This window comes from Perissodus microlepis, chromosome 7 (assembly GCF_051167445.1).
Source record: "Perissodus microlepis isolate ML-2025 ecotype Zambia chromosome 7, ASM5116744v1, whole genome shotgun sequence".
Classification (NCBI taxonomy): Eukaryota; Metazoa; Chordata; class Actinopteri; order Cichliformes; family Cichlidae; genus Perissodus; species Perissodus microlepis.
Genome location: NC_140467.1, coordinates 12,273,124 through 12,289,912, shown reverse-complemented (window position 1 = coordinate 12,289,912; position 16,789 = coordinate 12,273,124). Strand labels below are relative to the sequence as shown.

The 16,789-nt window shown below is 39.1% G+C and overlaps 2 protein-coding genes across 3 annotated transcripts; both read right to left on the bottom strand.

Annotated features, from left to right (window-relative positions):
* Positions 1–1,855: 1,855 nt before the first annotated feature.
* LOC146382639 (annexin A2-A-like) lies at positions 1,856–6,214 on the bottom strand. 2 transcript variants are annotated; one of them, XM_084933442.1, is made up of 13 exons: positions 6,099–6,214; positions 5,465–5,517; positions 5,105–5,198; positions 4,477–4,571; positions 4,255–4,368; positions 4,018–4,108; positions 3,748–3,827; positions 3,249–3,308; positions 2,966–3,059; positions 2,753–2,848; positions 2,550–2,608; positions 2,176–2,298; positions 1,856–2,073 (listed from the first exon to the last, which is right to left on the bottom strand). In XM_084933442.1, exons 2-13 carry the CDS (start codon positions 5,510–5,512, stop codon positions 2,014–2,016), a joined length of 1,014 nt encoding a protein of 337 aa, XP_084789568.1. In that variant the 5' UTR covers positions 5,513–5,517; positions 6,099–6,214; the 3' UTR covers positions 1,856–2,013. The 2 variants fall into 2 exon arrangements, with proteins under 2 accessions (XP_084789568.1, XP_084789569.1); XM_084933443.1 differs by lacking the exon at positions 6,099–6,214 and having other exon boundaries at positions 5,465–5,554.
* A 250-nt stretch (positions 6,215–6,464) lies between these two features.
* ice2 (interactor of little elongator complex ELL subunit 2) lies at positions 6,465–15,800 on the bottom strand. Its single transcript, XM_084933441.1, has 16 exons — positions 15,647–15,800; positions 14,272–14,373; positions 13,824–14,175; positions 13,592–13,711; positions 13,355–13,489; positions 13,014–13,130; positions 12,509–12,668; positions 11,601–11,782; positions 10,729–11,509; positions 10,458–10,627; positions 10,248–10,377; positions 9,081–9,165; positions 8,829–8,879; positions 7,301–7,544; positions 6,663–6,724; positions 6,465–6,581 (listed from the first exon to the last, which is right to left on the bottom strand). The coding sequence occupies exons 1-16, from the start codon at positions 15,658–15,660 to the stop codon at positions 6,539–6,541; spliced, it is 2,748 nt and encodes a 915-aa protein (XP_084789567.1). The 5' UTR covers positions 15,661–15,800; the 3' UTR covers positions 6,465–6,538.
* Between the last annotated feature and the right edge of the window lie 989 nt (positions 15,801–16,789).

The window sequence follows — 16,789 nt, the reverse complement described above, 5'->3', positions numbered from 1 at the left end:
AGAAGCTGTCGGTCCCTTACACTGGAAGTTCTGTTTAATGCAATTAATTAATAAAAAGCACAAACTAATACCTTCCCGGTGTGCAGTTGGTATGTCTGGCGGGGCAGCAGCAGCTATACAGCTGTACTGTGAAACTTTAATGCCGCTGGATGCCTAAAGCGATTGCCCGGGCCTTTTCTCTCAGGTGGGGGTGTGGGGCGGATGGGCGGGTGCAGGGCTTTTTCCACATATTCGATCAAACTAACAAAAGTGTTTGAAAGGAGAAGAAGAAAAGGATTTTTGTGTGACCTTTATAGACACTGAGGTACAGGTGCCTGACAGGATCCATATCAGGATCCAACTGACAAAAAAAACCCTCCTCACAGAGCTTTTTCCTAAATATAAAGTATTCCAAACTCTCTTCTGCTATTCAGATGTTATTAGGTGATTATATGGTATTATTCTTCACCTTTTAGACTTCAGAGTGCTTGTCATTTGGCTCTAGTTGTTATGGTAATGTGAGGTATTCCATCTCCTTCCCAGCATGCTCTGTTTGACATTCATGGGGTTAAAGTCCCCTGAATGATGAAGTGCCAGTGTTTGGGACAGTAAATTGCATCGTTTCAATTGAGAAGAGAGTTCCCCTTGGGTTTGCTGGAGGTCCCTACGGGCTGGCCTTGAACAGAACAGCATGTTGTACATCCATATAAAAAAAGTGAAAAATATGGTGGTACTTTTCCCTTTATGATGCAGAGATTAATCTGTCACTGTATGCGTGCATAAATCTCACTCACTCCTTTGCAAAATACTGTTTTATCTTACTTTACGCTATTTTTTTTTTTTTTATTGCTCATAAACACAAACCATCACAAAGGGCTAATGTTCTCATCAATATTATTACAAAATGACCATAAATCTGACGCCTTGTTAAAATTTGAAGCCGTTTCTCTTCTCAGCCATTCAACCACTGAAAATATTTGACAGAAGCATTATTTTATCAGGCGGTTTCTCCCACAGTAATAGATGGGCTTCTATCATATTTGAGCCACAGCACGCCGCTTTATTTTCGCAAGATTATTGCACTTTCCTTCCGATCCTTTCCTCATCACTGTGTTCAGCAGCACTGAACTTGCCTTTTGGGGCTATTTTTTTTCCCTTATACTTCAGTAGAAATGCCTTGACAACACTGTGGTGGTTATTTCATCCTGAGAGACCACAAACTAAACAGCAGAAACACGTTGTATAGACACTTGTTTAGTGGTATGCAAATCATCTTGGCCGGAGGTAAAATTAACATTTTCAATTAAAATATTAGCACCAAACAAACACAGAAAAACACACTAATGATTAAATCATCTTGATGGAATCTCATAGTGGAAACCGAAGCTCATTTCTTGTAATTCTTTATCTGAAAACACGCAGCACTGCTCACACTGTACATTAATGTTTTTATGGTCGTGAATCTTTATGCTTGCAAATGAGGTTTGCCATCGAATGTCTGAATTGGAAGAAAATGTATACAGTATTTTTTTTATATTCAAAGCTCAGAAATGTATTTTCATTTCTTGTGCAGACAAAATGTTTTTTGTCATTTTCATTTCTTTTCACATATATAAAATGCCCAATAATTAAGAATAAGGATAATAATGGTGGGTAAAAAGGTTGCTGTTAAAAAAATATTTTGTCATATATCTTTTTTTTTTTTTTTTTTTTTTTAAACATATCTGCATTCCTTCAGCAGATATACGCAATGTAAGGCCCCAAGACAGAGGGGCAGAGCTTTCTGCAGCTGCTTTTACCGTTTACATATATCGCCCTCTGGTGGTTCATGTAAACATCCACATAAAGCAACATTGAGGCAAAAAAATGAGCAATGTTCAAACAAAGCAACTTTATTTCCGTTTTGGTATAACAAACAAACCTTGACACAGACTCTTCATGTATGAAATACAAAAAAAGACAAAAAAAAATTATATTCAAAGCGCAGCTTTCCAGCTATGGATAAAGAGGCTCTTTTGCATCTGATGACTCTTTTTATTGCCCTGGTCCACAGAGGCCAAGCAGTACCTTCTGGTAGTCTCCCTTGGTATGTTCCTGGAGAAGGAACAGAAACAGCAAGTCAGACATGCTGCATGACAGAACAAGCTTTACTGTAAATCACTCATAGACCAGAGGCAGGTTAGAAAATTCACTTGCCATAATAGTCTGTTGCAGAGATTGCCCAAAGCAGGACTTGTATTCAGAGCAGATTTTTCTCAGGTCCACCTCACAGCGTGACACAATAATTCTGGTCACCATCTTCTCTTTGGCTCCTTTACTCTGAGGAAAAGAGCACAAGTCAGCACTTAAGTTGCACACGCTCCAAACTTTACTGCAGCAGCTGATGCAACACTGTTGTAAGATAACTTTTGTCAACTTTGGATTCTCTGTGTTCCTGCAGCTAAATTACACTTTCACACTTTCACACTTTCTTACATCTGCTGGATTAAAAAAAAAACAAAAAAAACAACAGTCTAGCCCTCAAAATAGCCACATCTCAAGAAAAAGGAAAAGAACAGTAGTGCAAGTACCTTCATGGCTTCATTGAGTCTTTTGGCAAAGTACAGCTGTTTGTTTTCAAAGCACTGAACTGGAACAAATAAAAAGAACAAATATTAACAGGAGTACATCTTACATTCTGCAGATATGTTTCTTATCACTTTGGAAGGAATTCTTAAACCAAAACTGGGGAGTTGTTGTTCATTCATAATCTAAATGCACTGCTAAAGTGTACCTAGCACCAGGAAGGATGTTTGCAAGTCTCCTTTAACTTCCTTCACAATGCTCTCCTGCATGTCGTAGGGGCTGTAACTCTTGTACTTCTGAAATACTAAGACACAGAAGAAAAAACTCTTTGAGTGGTGTAATGGGTCCATTTCACAACTTGCAACAGAGGATCACAAATCCACATGTATTAATAGTGCTCTTAGTAAAAAGGATGGGGCACCTTTTTGGAGGTGGGGTACACTTCTCTCAGACATAATGGAGATCCAGGTCGCCACATCAGTCCCTTTAATTTTTATTCCAGCATCATAGAGAGCCTAGGCATGAGCAAATATCCTTAAACAGTGCCAGAATTTAGCTTGTGGCACAGAAAAGAGCCGTTCATGGACAACGAAAAAATTTCATTTGTGTCTAATTATTCTATATTAATTATTCTATTATTCTATACATGACAGGAATATAAGACCCAAACAAAAATCTGTTTAATTCAAAGGCAAACAACTTACTCTGGCATCTTCATCAATCTTTTCATAGTCTGTAATAGAGGACGGTTCAGCTCTCTTGGTCTGCGGCAAAATAAACAACATTCAGGTCATTTTCACAAGCAACTGCTGAAAAGTCATTTTTACAGGTTATATTTGGCACCAAATGCCTGCATGGATGTAATTATGTGTGGACGAGTGTTTGGATGTACTGTATAATGGAATATGTACACTTCCTTAACATATACATCCACACTGTGTTTTAAAAATCTCAGGTGTTCAACTTTGTTGATGTCTGGCAGCTGACACTACTAATCACACTATTAAGTGACCTCTCAGGCTCCATTATAGCAGGAAAAGAGTTACTCAAAACAACATCTATTGATTTGCAGTGACCGTTCTTTTCAAAGGGACAACAAGCCAGGACAATGTTCCCCACAGAATAACACTGCCACTAGTATTTTCTTTTAATTTGTCACCTATATGTATGTAAATCTTAAGGAACAATGCAGCTACATCTCACCTGCACAAGAGCCAATAGTAACTTAGCGAAGTTTCCAGAAGTATCTCCAGCCACATCTTTGTCCAGTTCCTTTTTGAACACTATGAAAAATTATATTTTCACGTCGGGGATTTAGCCATCTCTTGAAACCAGAGTAGTCACATAACTTGATTTATGACTGATTAAGACATGATATGATAGGTAATACAACAAGAACAATGCATAGTAAATGAAAAGCACGCAACCTCAACTGTAATCTAAACTTTACACAGGATTTCAAAGCGTACTTACATTCCTTGTAGACCTTCTTGATTTCCACCAGCTCATCATTACTACGTGAGCACAAAATCTCAATCAGTGTTTCTTCATCAGTTCCTAATCCCTGAAAAATGGAGAATTTTAAACGATCACACCTGAAAGCCATCTGAAGACACAAGACTAATACCTTTTGGTTTCCAGCAGAGGGCGGTGTTGCCCTTCCACAAAATCTCCCTGAGAGAGAGAAAAAACAAACAAACCACACTTTACCTTGATGGATGCCTTGATCTCTGAGGCATCAAACTGCGCCGTGCTCTTCATCAGTCCAAGGATTACAGTTTCCAGTGAGCCAGACAAAGCACCCTTCAGGGCTGAGATCATGTCCTATATAAATTATAACAGCATTACCCGATCATGCTTAATGTCTGGCATATTGCTGAAAAGACAAAGAATGGCGCTTTAAAGCCATGAAGGAGTTTAGGCCTGCTGTACCTTCTTTGCCCTCCTTTCATACGCAAAAGCAATCTCTCTCCTTTGAGCGTACGTCCGCTTTGTTAGGACATCAATGATGGTCTGCTCATCCACACCTGATGATACATGATTCGAACACATTAATTACACAAATGCAGCACTACTTTACTAAAATATATTAGTACTGGAATGAATGAATTTTTTAACAATACTAAGAAATCTGAGTAGGTTATGATGACAAAAGAAAGACACAATCAGTAAATCCCTACAACAACCTTTTAAAAGAAGAAGAGGGGATGGATATACACAAATATCGTGTCTGAGTAGAAGTTTAAACGCAACATGGGCATAAGGTGTAATTTCCTCCTATTCTTATTTGCAGAAAATAATTTTTCCATTCTGAACACATTCTTCACCACAGCACGATGGTGGGCTGTTAGGAGTGCCAGTAGCTCTCAGTCAGCGGCCAGAACACAGCTCTGCCAGCACTGGGGCGTGGACATGGAGGTGTTCCCAATGTGGTCCAAACATTTTAAGCCACGAGGCTGACTCACAAATACCAGTCACTCATCTGTTGCAAGAATTTGCAGAACCAAGCACCATTTCTTTTTCCTTTTTTTGAAATTTTTTTTGGAGAGAGAGATCTTGCCTTTGGTTTTGATGGCGGTCTCTATCCTGGCAGCATCTTTATTAGGGTCAAAGTCAGGAGCAGGTACCACAGTGGGGAACAAAGGATCCTGACCCTGAGAAGTCAAAGCAAGAAGTAAAATAACTGTTTTGTTGTTAACCTCTTAACAGCCATTAGGAAACTGGTGGCACACAAAAGGTCAGGTTGAGTGCATGAGTTCAGCTAATGTCAGTTTCCCAGAGAACGTCTTTTAGCTCACCCTTAAAGCTAAATGTGGCAGGCTGCCAGTGGAGAAGTTAAACATTAAATATGCATGTAACAAATAAATGATAAAATAAGAGTTGCCATGATAAAGTAGAAAAAAAGAAAGCAGAACTTTACCCCAATGTTGAGAGACAGCTGTCCCAGAAACTCTGATACCATAGCCATTTTCACTGTTGTGGGGGAAAAAAAAAAATCTCATAATCAAATCTCGCTATAATCCTATCACTGACTTGCACAAGACCATGTTTATTTTGACTGGAGATGTAATCGTTTGAGAAGGTAAAGCAAGGTCTTTCTAACAAAGGCAGAGAAGTTAAATCAAGTTGTTGCTTTTTAAAAAGCCGAGTCACTGCAGGGGAATTTATTCCTTTGACAAATGGTTATTTCTTTTTGACTGCTTTGCCACATTCAGAGGAGTTTCTAGTAAAAGATTTCAGACGCATTAGAAACACTGAAGTGACACGCCCTGGAAAATGTGCTACTGCACTTCGATGTTGTAAGGCAACTGAGTTCTTTCACACGTGGACAAGGGGGAAAAAACTGCTTTAAGAACCTGAAGAACTAAAACTTAACTGAAACTTAAACAGAAGTGAGACTCTTATATACAAACTGTGAAAATGCAAGTTATATGTCATGATTCGTGAATGCAAAAGGCCTCCTTAAAACTCCGTGAAGCTTTATGCAGTGTAAACTGAACCGTACTTCCTTTTATTCTATTAACAAACAGTTGACAAACATCCAGCACACTTACCTGAGCTGTAAAAGCTGAGATGATGCACAGATTTGTCCTGGTGATGTTTAAATGGATTGGGTGTGGAGGCTCAACTTTTCAGAGATATGAAAAGGCTTCCCACTTCACTTCCCCTGACGGATTCCCTCCCCCTTTCTGTGGACTCATGACTCCACCCTAATCTGCTACGAGTCAGCAGCTCAGAGTTTTAGAGCTAAGTTTTCCCACACGCTATTCAAAGTGACTGAAGCCTTGTGCCGTTAAGAGAAATCCTAGGTGTGTCTGATCCCAACTTCCCACAGTCAAAAACATCCGAACGTTATAAATCAGTTTCAGTTTATTAACTCTTTTTCACGCAAAAAGTAAACAAAACATATACAAACATACCTTTGAACAAAATTACAGGTTATATAGAATAAAAGTGCATCAGGATCCACATTTATAATTTAAGGACTTTGCTTTTATTTCTTTAGACATGCATGTGCAGCTCCTCCTCCAGCTCTCCTAATGCAAATCATGAAGTTATATGACAATACATTAACAAAGGGATCTTAAAACGACTTTTGAATGAGCTTTTTCACATACGTGTTACGCTTGGCTGTACGTTTCTTCTGCTTGCGCGTCTTCTTGTTGCTTCCATTGGTTTTCTGGTAGGATGGACAATAAGAGAATATGTTTATTTGTCATTTTCAGAAGGACTGAGTGCTCAAAGTTGCTTGGCTGAAAACTTGTTTTACCAAAAGCTGTTAAGTGAATAAAGAAAGCCGTTCAGCTATTTGCTATGTTAAATTTCAGACAGACCTCCAATGAATGTCTCAGAATCTAAACCAGAAAAGCCAATAACTCTTCTCAGTATTTGTCCCTGCTGTTAGTTTTAGGCTTTGCCATTAACAAATACGAGGCAGCTTCTGGTTCAACTTGTTAAAAGAGTTATTTTTGCTTTTATAAATTCTCCCTGGGGTGGTGGTGCTAGTTTTAGGCTACCACTAACAAATATGCAGTAGATTCTGGTTTAACTTGTTAAAAAAGAACTTAAGGTATTTTTGCTTTTACAAATTCTCTGGAGTGGGGGTGGGGACTTCCTAGATATTAATATAAACATAGCAACCTTTCCTCTTGTTGCTCTTTATTAACCTGGGCCACATGTCTGTTGTTGTGGAGATTTTTTTCCCTATAATGTTTTGAATTAACAGGGTAACTGTAGCGAAAACATGAATACAAACCTTCACAATGGGTGTTGGTGGAAAGGTGCAGGGGACTCTTCCATGTTGCTGGTGGAAGGGCAGCACTACAGCTGGATCAACAGGTATCCAAGGCACAAAGCCAAAGGCCGGGGGTTGTGGAACAGAGCTGTGGACCTGATGCAGATCGTATCCCCCCCGATTCCCTTTTCCATGTGCTGCTTTGAGGATGGTCACAAACGGTTCCCCCGATTTATGTGCAATCAGGTATCGTCCTTCCTCTAACCTACAAAAGCAAACAAAGTCCTTGACACTGTGTCACTCACAGAAACATGTTGTAGCACTGCAATGATTTCTCCATTCTTGGAAGAAATGATGAAGAATGAAGTGCTGACAAAGAAGTTGACACATGTACTGAGTGTCATTGAGTAATTCTCTGATTGAGTAATTCTCCAGCACAAACATGACGGCAGACTTGCGTCACAGTTTTAGCCCGAGGCAGCCAGAGCGAACGGTGTGAACATTTCATCGGCTTAAACAAAGCTTTACAAATCAATAGCCAACTTTCTGATAACCTGAAGGTGATGAGCAAGTTTGAAAAAAAACAAAACAAAAAACAACTCCTTGGGGTATAGACTTTACATTCAATTCATCAACATTTAAACAAACACTATAGAGTTTATAAAACAGGTTGCCCTCAACAGGAGCTTCGTAATCTTGCTCATCTTCTGTTGTAGCCTGCAGGTCTTGTGAAAGAAGCTCTGAGGGGGTCAATAAAGGAGCAGGGAGTCAATGATGCACTGTTATGTTAATTAAGTCATACAGAAATTAAACCAAAATATTGAAAATCAATTGACACCAACTTTTGTGTTCTTTAGTGTCAGCACTGAGGGAGGGGGGGGGGGGGTCTTATTGCTCTAAACCATGGTGGAGGCTCAGTCATGGTTTAAGGCTACATTTAAGCCAGTAGTGTTAAAGATTAACAAAAGATAGAAAAGAGCTGTCAGATTTTACATCCACCATATAATACCATCTGGAAAGAGTCTGACTGGCAACTGGCTTCCTTTTCCAGCATGAAAATGACCTTAAACACACCGTCATTGCAGTAAAAGCTTAACTGGAGAGGAAAAACACACCATGGAACACTATCAGTCATGGATTGGCCTCCCCAGAAGCCGGGCCTCAACATTACTGAAGATGTGGGATCATGTTAACAGAATAAAACAAAAGACAGCCGACATTCAAAGAAGAGCTTTGAATGTCCTTCAAGAAGCCTGGAGGACGATTCCTGGAGACTGCTTAAAGAAATGAAAAGAAAGTTTGCCTAAGTGTTCATCCAGGTTGTATTGAATTATAAAGGCGGTCACACCAAATATTGACTTTCAAGTGTGATAGAATTGTATAAACTCTGTTTTTGCTTTATATAATGTATCTGCATGTATGTTTGTACATTTTAATAAATCTGTGCACACACTTACAATTATCAAATAAAATTTGGGTGGAGGATCTCAATGACAACAATATACAAACAAAAATAGTAATAATATAATTTGTGTCAGCAACAACTTACCCAGTAAGTTTTTTCAGTAGGTGGTGGAGTATATTTAATGACTTGGAAAGCCTGGAAAAGAGACATCAGCAAGTTTCAGTCTATCTGCTTTACTTGGCATCTAACAAATTCAGAGGTGATGAAAAGTCCTGGATTATCAACACTCTGACTGAAACTCAAGAAGACAAACTCGAAATCTTAAGTAACACAATCATTCTGAGATGATTAGCTTAATCCTTTTTATCGACACACATTTGTTGAAACAACACTCACTTGAACCCACAGGAGATGTTCTGCTTCCAGTCATCAGGCAGCTTTCGCAGCAGAGCTACTTTTGATGTGTGTGCATTGATGTGCGCTACAGAGTCATGGAGACAGGGTGAAAGACAAACTGAGAGAACAACAAGAGCTAGTGTGCACATCAAGAGCTTCACTTCATTATCCGTGCTATGTCTGGTGCTCACAAAGTAATTAGTCTGTGGTGATTTGCCAGCATTGTTAACCAGCTTGAGTGGGTGTTAAGAAATGCTCGTTGGCCCCCTCTCATCTTGATCCTTCCCTGCCTCCCACTCCAGCTGGGAAGGCCTGCATATTTCAACAGTGTCTTCCTTCATTTGCAGAGTGTTTTAGAGCTGACAACAGCAGCCATAAATACACAATAGCAGAATGCCCCATGACAAACCACATGATAAACCACAAAGAACCAAGTAAATCAGGAAGTCTATTAGCACCATATAATTTCAATAGCTGGGGGATATTATTTATTTCATATAGCTCAATGTTCTTACCACTAGTGGCAAAACCAGACATTATTTTGCCACACAGGCTTGTTAGCCATTCTCTTGAATGGCTACATTTACAGCAGTGAAGCTGAACATATGAAACTTGTGCCAATGTGTGTACCTTTTGTGAACTATAAAGGTGTTTAATTAATCCAATAGGCAAAAGGAACACAGTACATGCATGTCAAGATTACATGAGTCAGTTCAGTGAACCTAGCACAGACAAAAGGTGGAGTCTTTCCCCGAATCTTGAGTCATAGATAAGCAATACGGAGACACTGACAATGCAACTAAAGCCCAAAACAACACTTAGCTTAGCTTTGCACACTGCATTCACTGTAATAACACATGATCACATGTGGCTGTAGCTATGGCAACTAAGTAAACCTAACCATTACACAGTCAGAGGAGGACGATGAGTCATCTGAAGACTATTTCTCTGGTTTGTGGAAGAATCTGCCCCACTGACTGTATTGTGGCCTGTTTTAAGCAGTCTAAATGATACATTGGCTATTTCCTTGGCAACGAAGTAAAAAAAAGGAAAGCCAAAGGGTCCCTCCTTTAGCTCAATTTAGAACCATGTGTGGAACATAACCATCATCATTTTAATAGTATCTCAAAGCAACAAGTTTGAAAGTAACAAGGATAAAAACGTTACCTATGTAGGATACTGTGCTGGAGTGAAGCAAAGTCTCTGTCCACAAGTTGCATACCTCGCTCCTGGTTAGGCACTCAACACCATAGCACAACTGGTACTCCAGCTTAGGCAAGACATGCACTGGTGTATGCTATTGGGACAGATCAAATGTCAATATTAAAAACAAATCTCATTCCGAGGATTGTGCATATACAGAATGAATGTTTATACCTGGTTTTTCCTGCTGCCTACTTTTCTCGTGTGGGTCAGAGAGACAGAGCTGCGCACCATGAGTAACAAGTCTTGCAGACTGTAGAGTTTATAAAACAGGTTGCCCTCAACAGGAGCCTCGTAATCTTGCTCATCTTCTGTTGTAGCCTGCAGATCTTGTGAAAGAAGCTCTGAGGGGGTCAATAAAGGAGCAGAGAGTCAATGAAGCACTGCATGGTAATCACGTCATACAGAAATTAAACCACCATATTGAAAATCAATCAACACTAACTTTTATGTTCTTTAGTGTCAGCACTGAGGGATAAAGACTTGGGGGGAACCACACAGGTTTCACCATCCTTGCTCTGGTTTCTCTCCAAAAATGAAGACACACACGGTTTAACCAGCGATGTTGGATGAGAGTGAACTGATGGCCCTGCACATCGGGTGGGCGACTTAGCAGAGCATTTGGCCATTTCGTTGGCAGACTTGAACATGGCTGTCTGCATGCGCAGGATCTCACCTAGCTGGTCCCCAGAGTCCTTTGCTCTTTTGGTTTGCCGTCTGGCCCTTGTAACTCTTTGAGGGGAAGACATCTCTGAACTTTCAGGAGTGGACTCAGAAGCAGGAACAACTGGAGGGTCTGAAGAGCACGTTACAGTTTGAGGTTTACTTTGTTTTGGGACAGTGTTCACTGGAGACATCGAGTCATCAATGACCAGTTTCTCATCATCCGAGTCTCCAGTAAAAGCTTGGTCTTCATCACTCTGCAGGGCAGGGTCTTGTCTTGCTTGTTCAGTCCCTGGTTGAATGTGCACACTCAAAACCTGCTGAGCTGGCTCTGACACAGAGTCGTTAGTTTTTATTGAGGAGCTGCTCATCTCTTCACTGAACGTTTTAATCTTTTTTGAAAGTGGGGACCCTCTATCTTTTTTACTTTTAATATATCCATCCTGTTCATCTGGGATCTTCTTACACTTTGACGTCTCTCCAAATGTCTCCAGGTCGGTGAGATCCACCTCAAAATCCAGACCACTGTTTTCCAGAGAAACTACGCTTCTCTGGGAAATTTCCTAATTCAGAAACAGAAGAAGAAGAATTGCTCTAATGAAATAAGACCAGATAACACCACCACTACCACAGTTAATTTACACATAAACATACCTGTGAGGGGTTCTGCTTATTTACAGGAAGCTCTGTCATCAAATGGAACACATTTTTACTTCCATTCTTCTTGATGGACCGCTTCAAACTCTCTTTGTGATAGATATGACTCCTTTCTCTCACTGTCATTTCAGTCTTCAGGAGCGGCGAGTCTATATACACAGTCTTCTTCTGATTACCGACTGTGAATAAGAATAAAAAGGGCCACGTGAAACAGTACCACCGTCAGGCCATATAACATCAATACACACAATAGCGACCTAATACCTAGTTTATGGTCACCACATTGGCTGTGCTGTGCACCAACTGTGATGTCATCACAGACTTGTTGCAAGAAGCAAAGAAATTGCAAATTTAAAAAAAAAAAGTTTTTGCCAGGAAGTGTCATCTTTTCAAGCTGTTACAGATTCTTCAAATTTGTGAGCTCCTGTACTGACATTTCAGTGAAATGGAAGTAAAGACTGACACGCGCACAAGGCTACAAAACTACAAAACTACAAAAGGTGCACAGCAAGCTAAAATGATGTTAGAGTGATGCGTGCCAGCAGTTGTGACGTCACTTTTGCAGCACGACACACTTCATGAAGGTGACAACAGTGAGCATTTATGCTTCTCATAAACATGTAATTTAGTTCTCACTTTTAAAAAATATGAACATGTCTTCTGCTCTTTTCTTTTTTGGTAATCATATGATTAAGCTCAATTCTGCAGCATGTTTTTGTTAGGTCATAATATGCCCTATATTCTTCAAAACAGAATTTTATTTAAAACCTGTTAAGTAAGCTTAAAAAGGGTAATCTATATTTTTTTCTCGCTTCACCATGATAGCACATTTTTAACTGCTGGAAGTAAAACTTAAACTGGCTCTAATTAACTTCCACTACAACAGCATGTGATGTGTGCTGTACCTTTTCCTTGGTTTAATTTGACCCAAACAGGCAGTTCCCATTGCTCCACAAATTCAGGGCCATGGTTGTCCAGCAGCCTGACCAAGGCATCTCGAGTCAAACAAACATGAGGCTCATAACAAGCACAGAGCTTCTCAGCATTCCCATCACCACTGACAGTCTGGAGAAGGAGGGGAAAAAACAAAACACAAAAAAAAAAAAAATCACACTACCAGAACATGAGAAAATCTTCTGTATCAGTCAAACAAACACAAGTGGATACACAACTTTCTACAGTTAAACGGGGTTTGACATTAACATGTGTGACCTGGCATCTTTCAGAAAAATGCAATAAGGTCTAATTTTGCTGAGCAAGACATGAACACCCTCTGGTGTCTTTGGTGAAAACTGCAAGAGGCGAAAGAGAATTTCAATAGACCTGAGGTCATGAATCTCATTCTAGCAGTAAAATGTGTCTGTGGCTTACTCTGATGGAGCAATTACAAAAAGTGAGACAATTGCTTACAGCATGCATGTCCTTAGCCTTTTTAGCTGGAGGATTCTCTGATGAAACACTTTGATAATCCCATGCAAGTTGTGCATCAGCAGGCACTATCTTGTGGTCTGTAATATTCACACTGCCCTGGAGAAATAAAGGGAAGAAATATGGTAATAGAGAAACTTAATCAACAGCAAAAAAAACTGATTCTGCAATTCAACACTTGAAGCTGAGAAGGTATCAAAGTGATGATTTAATTTTTTTTAAACAAGGGAAAAAAAAGACATTTTAATTTCTGAACAACTAAATTATATAAGGCTGTAGTCTGATACTGTTGAGACTGAAAAGCAGCTGCAGATGTACATTACCATATTCAGCAGCTGTTTTTCAAAGGTCAGAGCCAGCCCTGGATCGAATGTCCCTCCTGTTAAACTGGTCAGCTCGTGGATCTGGTAGAACTGGGGAAGCGTCCTAATGCATTCCAAACAGCTCCTTAAAAATTCCTTAAAAACAACAAAGAAAAAACAATTAGGGTTTGTGTTTCATTGCTTATGAACTAAACCACATAAAGCTAACGAGAGGTGCAACTGATGGAGTATCAGTACCTCTGAATATTGCATAGCTCCTTGTGATATGAAATTGTAGTCATCAGCACACATTCTAGCCACATCTTGGAGGTAGCTATTGAAGTGCATCACTTCATTGTTCACTCGTGCCTTTAAGACCTGGAAAAAACAAGCAAACAAAAAATCAGGGTCTTTTTTTTCACCAAGTAATGGAATTACAACTACCAGGACTAAGCTCCTATTAAGAGCATTAAGATGCAAATGCTGATACCTCTGGAGGATCCTTGGTTTTCTTATTCATTAAAAAACCAAGAAATGTCTCCTGTTGTTTGCTAGAAATGTTGGACAGGCAGGGATAAGGGAGCCTGGGCTCGGGAAAGGGAGCATCTTTCTTAATCTGTTTCTGCTCTGCTCCTGATTTTTTGGTATCCTCAAAGTCTCCTGTTCTTTCAACGGCTTTGTCTGCACTTAGATCCTCACTATCACAGCTGTCCCAGCAGGATGCTTGGCTGCTAATGCAACTGTTGTCTTTAAACTCTGCAGCTTCATCTGTGGAAGGAGAGCGGGAGACTTTTGCAGCCCCATCATCACACTCCTGTTTGGCTTTGGCATTCTCTACAGGACTTGGAGAAGGAGAATGAAAACACGAGTAGAATAAACAGATAAAGTAAACTATAATTTCAAGTGCATTTACACTAACTGTTAATTTAATGACATACCCTCGGAGAAAGGCCCACAGTTCTCTGATATTAGGTGCAAGGGAATATTTGTCATAAACATCTCTGGAAAAGAAAGGTCCTTCAGGAACTGGATGGTCTTCCCTTCAATTTAAAATGAGAAAATAAAAGATATTAGAGACCCTATGTTGTTGTTAAACCATTCCAAAGTGCCAAACATTTCTAGAATTTAACTGGTGTTTTTATATTGCTGTTGTAGGGCCTTGTGTATATTATACAATTACTCTTTTACTCTGCAATTTTACAAAATATTGATTACTAGATAAACTTGTTTATGTAAGACAAGAAGAAATAATAAAAAAAGCCACCTGACAGATAATTAACAAAAGTATAAATATTCAATATTCACACCTTCTGAAGTTATTTTCTTAAAGGTTTGACTTAGTGTCGCAATTTTAAGGTATCCGACTCAAAGTTTTGAAAAAAATACCCCAACTTCATATTTAACTTATGGATGTTTTTTTTTTAATCCCAGTGATAATAATAGCAATATCACAATATATCCAAAAAATGTAATATATACACACAATTTGATTTCATTTTTCAATTACTTTAATAAACGAAATATTAAAATATATTTTAATGCACTATTTTTTGCACAAATATAATCCCAATTCTGTTATAAGTCTTATTATTATCAAATCAACGTTTCCGCCAAACAGAGAGTAAACAAAGTGAAACACGTGTTTTTCTCTGAGAGAAATGTTGCGCAGCTGTTCTCAGGTGCAACTTCCTGTTTTCCCTTTCAAAATATAAAAGTTGTTTTGTTGTTATAATGAATTCTTGAACAGAACTGATTATAAATAAAAAGCATTTAAAAAATATTAAAGTGGTAACGTCAGGTACAAACAATACAAAATCTAGTGTTTAGCTAACGGTATTATCATACTGGAAAAATGAGCGAGAAAAACGAAATAATATAGAAACAACATTATTTTCTAACTAGTAAAACAACATTTATTTAGATTTATTTAAAAAAAATGGTGGAAATGTCTAACAGTTGTAAATATTTTCTTAAGTTTTCTCTAACTTCCCGTCTTATTTAAGCAGCTTGACAGACAGCTAGCCAAGGATAAATAACATGGTGCAGCCTCGTTTTGTAAGCACATGTTTCGGCTCCTGTTCGGAGTTAAACAGTAAAGGTTTTACTCCTAAGGTAGCCACTAAATGGGATTTGAGTCCATATAAATAACGTTAAGTCAACGCCGCACAAAGCGTAAGTGAGCTCTCTCAACTCCTGTTAGCCAGCATGTGCTAATCCTTACTTGATGTAGCGAGCGTACTTAGCTCAAGCTGACAAATAGTATCCACAAGGATTCAAAGGACAGAAACCAGTGGCAGTGAGAATGCGACGTACCATGTCAGCTCCATGGTGGTCTGTGACAGCGGTCCACAGGAAAAACTGCACTACTGACTGTTAACTTTAGTGTTATCTGGCTAACACACGTTTGTTGAGCGACAGTATTCGTCTTGGTAAAATTCTGCTGACATTAACCGCTCTGTGTGCATTGCTGCCCCCTAACGGATGGTAACTATTAATCAATCGATTTTATTATTTTTGTGTGTGTGTGTGTGTATTTGGTTACAAATAAGATGACATTTCTTTGCAGCTTTGCTTTAGTGTTCGGTAACAGTTTCCCTGCCCATCTATGAAAGAGAAAAATACACTTGAATGTGTGTCCACGCCAACAGCCTAACTCTACAGCCTAAAACATCTCCATGGTGTCTGTTTACAAATAATTCTCCTTACTTTGAATTAAGGAAGACCATTTTTCAGCAAAGTGAGGGGAAAAGTGCATGCTGTTTTCTAATTTTGCTGCAAGCAGGTAATTCTCTTCATGTAATAATAATGTCCAAAGAACCTTTGCTGTCCAGTTCTGAGCCCCATCTCTGCGTGGTTTCTGAGACTGCTGTTAGTTGCTATCTTGGGGTCTGTAAAATCTTATTATATCTGGAGATACGAGTCCCAGCTCTAGTACAGATAATTATAGGGAGACCTATCTGGATCTCTTGCTCATATCCACAGCGGTCTCAGGCATTAACCTGAATGCAGCTTACATGCTCCACTACTCTGCTGAGGTGTATAAAAACTAAGATCAAAAACACCAAAAGTAATAGCACTATTTAACATTTGACAAACTTAAACCCTTCTATTGGTCTTTTCTAAAATCAAGAGACTTGCTTTTTCCATTGAACTCTGGCGTCCATATAGATATTTTGTTGCCCGAGGAACCACCTTTAGCAGCAATAACTTGAAGAAATCATTTTCTGTATGACTATCAGTCTCGTATCATTGTTGAAGAATTTCTGCTCACTCTTCTTTACAAAATTGCTTCAGTTCATTGATTTGCAGGCAAAGCTCTGTTAAAGTCCCATTTGCAATGCCTTGATTAATTTATTTTTACAGCCTTTCTGGTGTAGACCTGCTGCTGTTCTTGGGGTCATTGTCTTCTTGCCATCCCCAACTTCAGCAATCAGACAGATTGCCTCATATTTTAGA

Coding starts and splice junctions, on each gene's coding strand:
- ice2 (XM_084933441.1), bottom strand. Junction 14,176..14,271: donor CTGTGGGCCTTTCTCCGAGG/GTATGTCATTAA, acceptor TCCTTCTCCAAG/TCCTGTAGAGAATGCCAAAG. Junction 7,545..8,828: donor CTACTGAAAAAACTTACTGG/GTAAGTTGTTGC, acceptor TTGCTTTTGTAG/GTTAGAGGAAGGACGATACC.
- LOC146382639 (XM_084933442.1), bottom strand. CDS start 5,512: ATGGCTATGGTATCAGAGTTTCTGGGACAGCTGTCTCTCAACATTGGG. Junction 4,572..5,104: donor GACCGCCATCAAAACCAAAG/GCAAGATCTCTC, acceptor ATGTATCATCAG/GTGTGGATGAGCAGACCATC. Junction 2,609..2,752: donor AACATCCTTCCTGGTGCTAG/GTACACTTTAGC, acceptor TATTTGTTCCAG/TTCAGTGCTTTGAAAACAAA.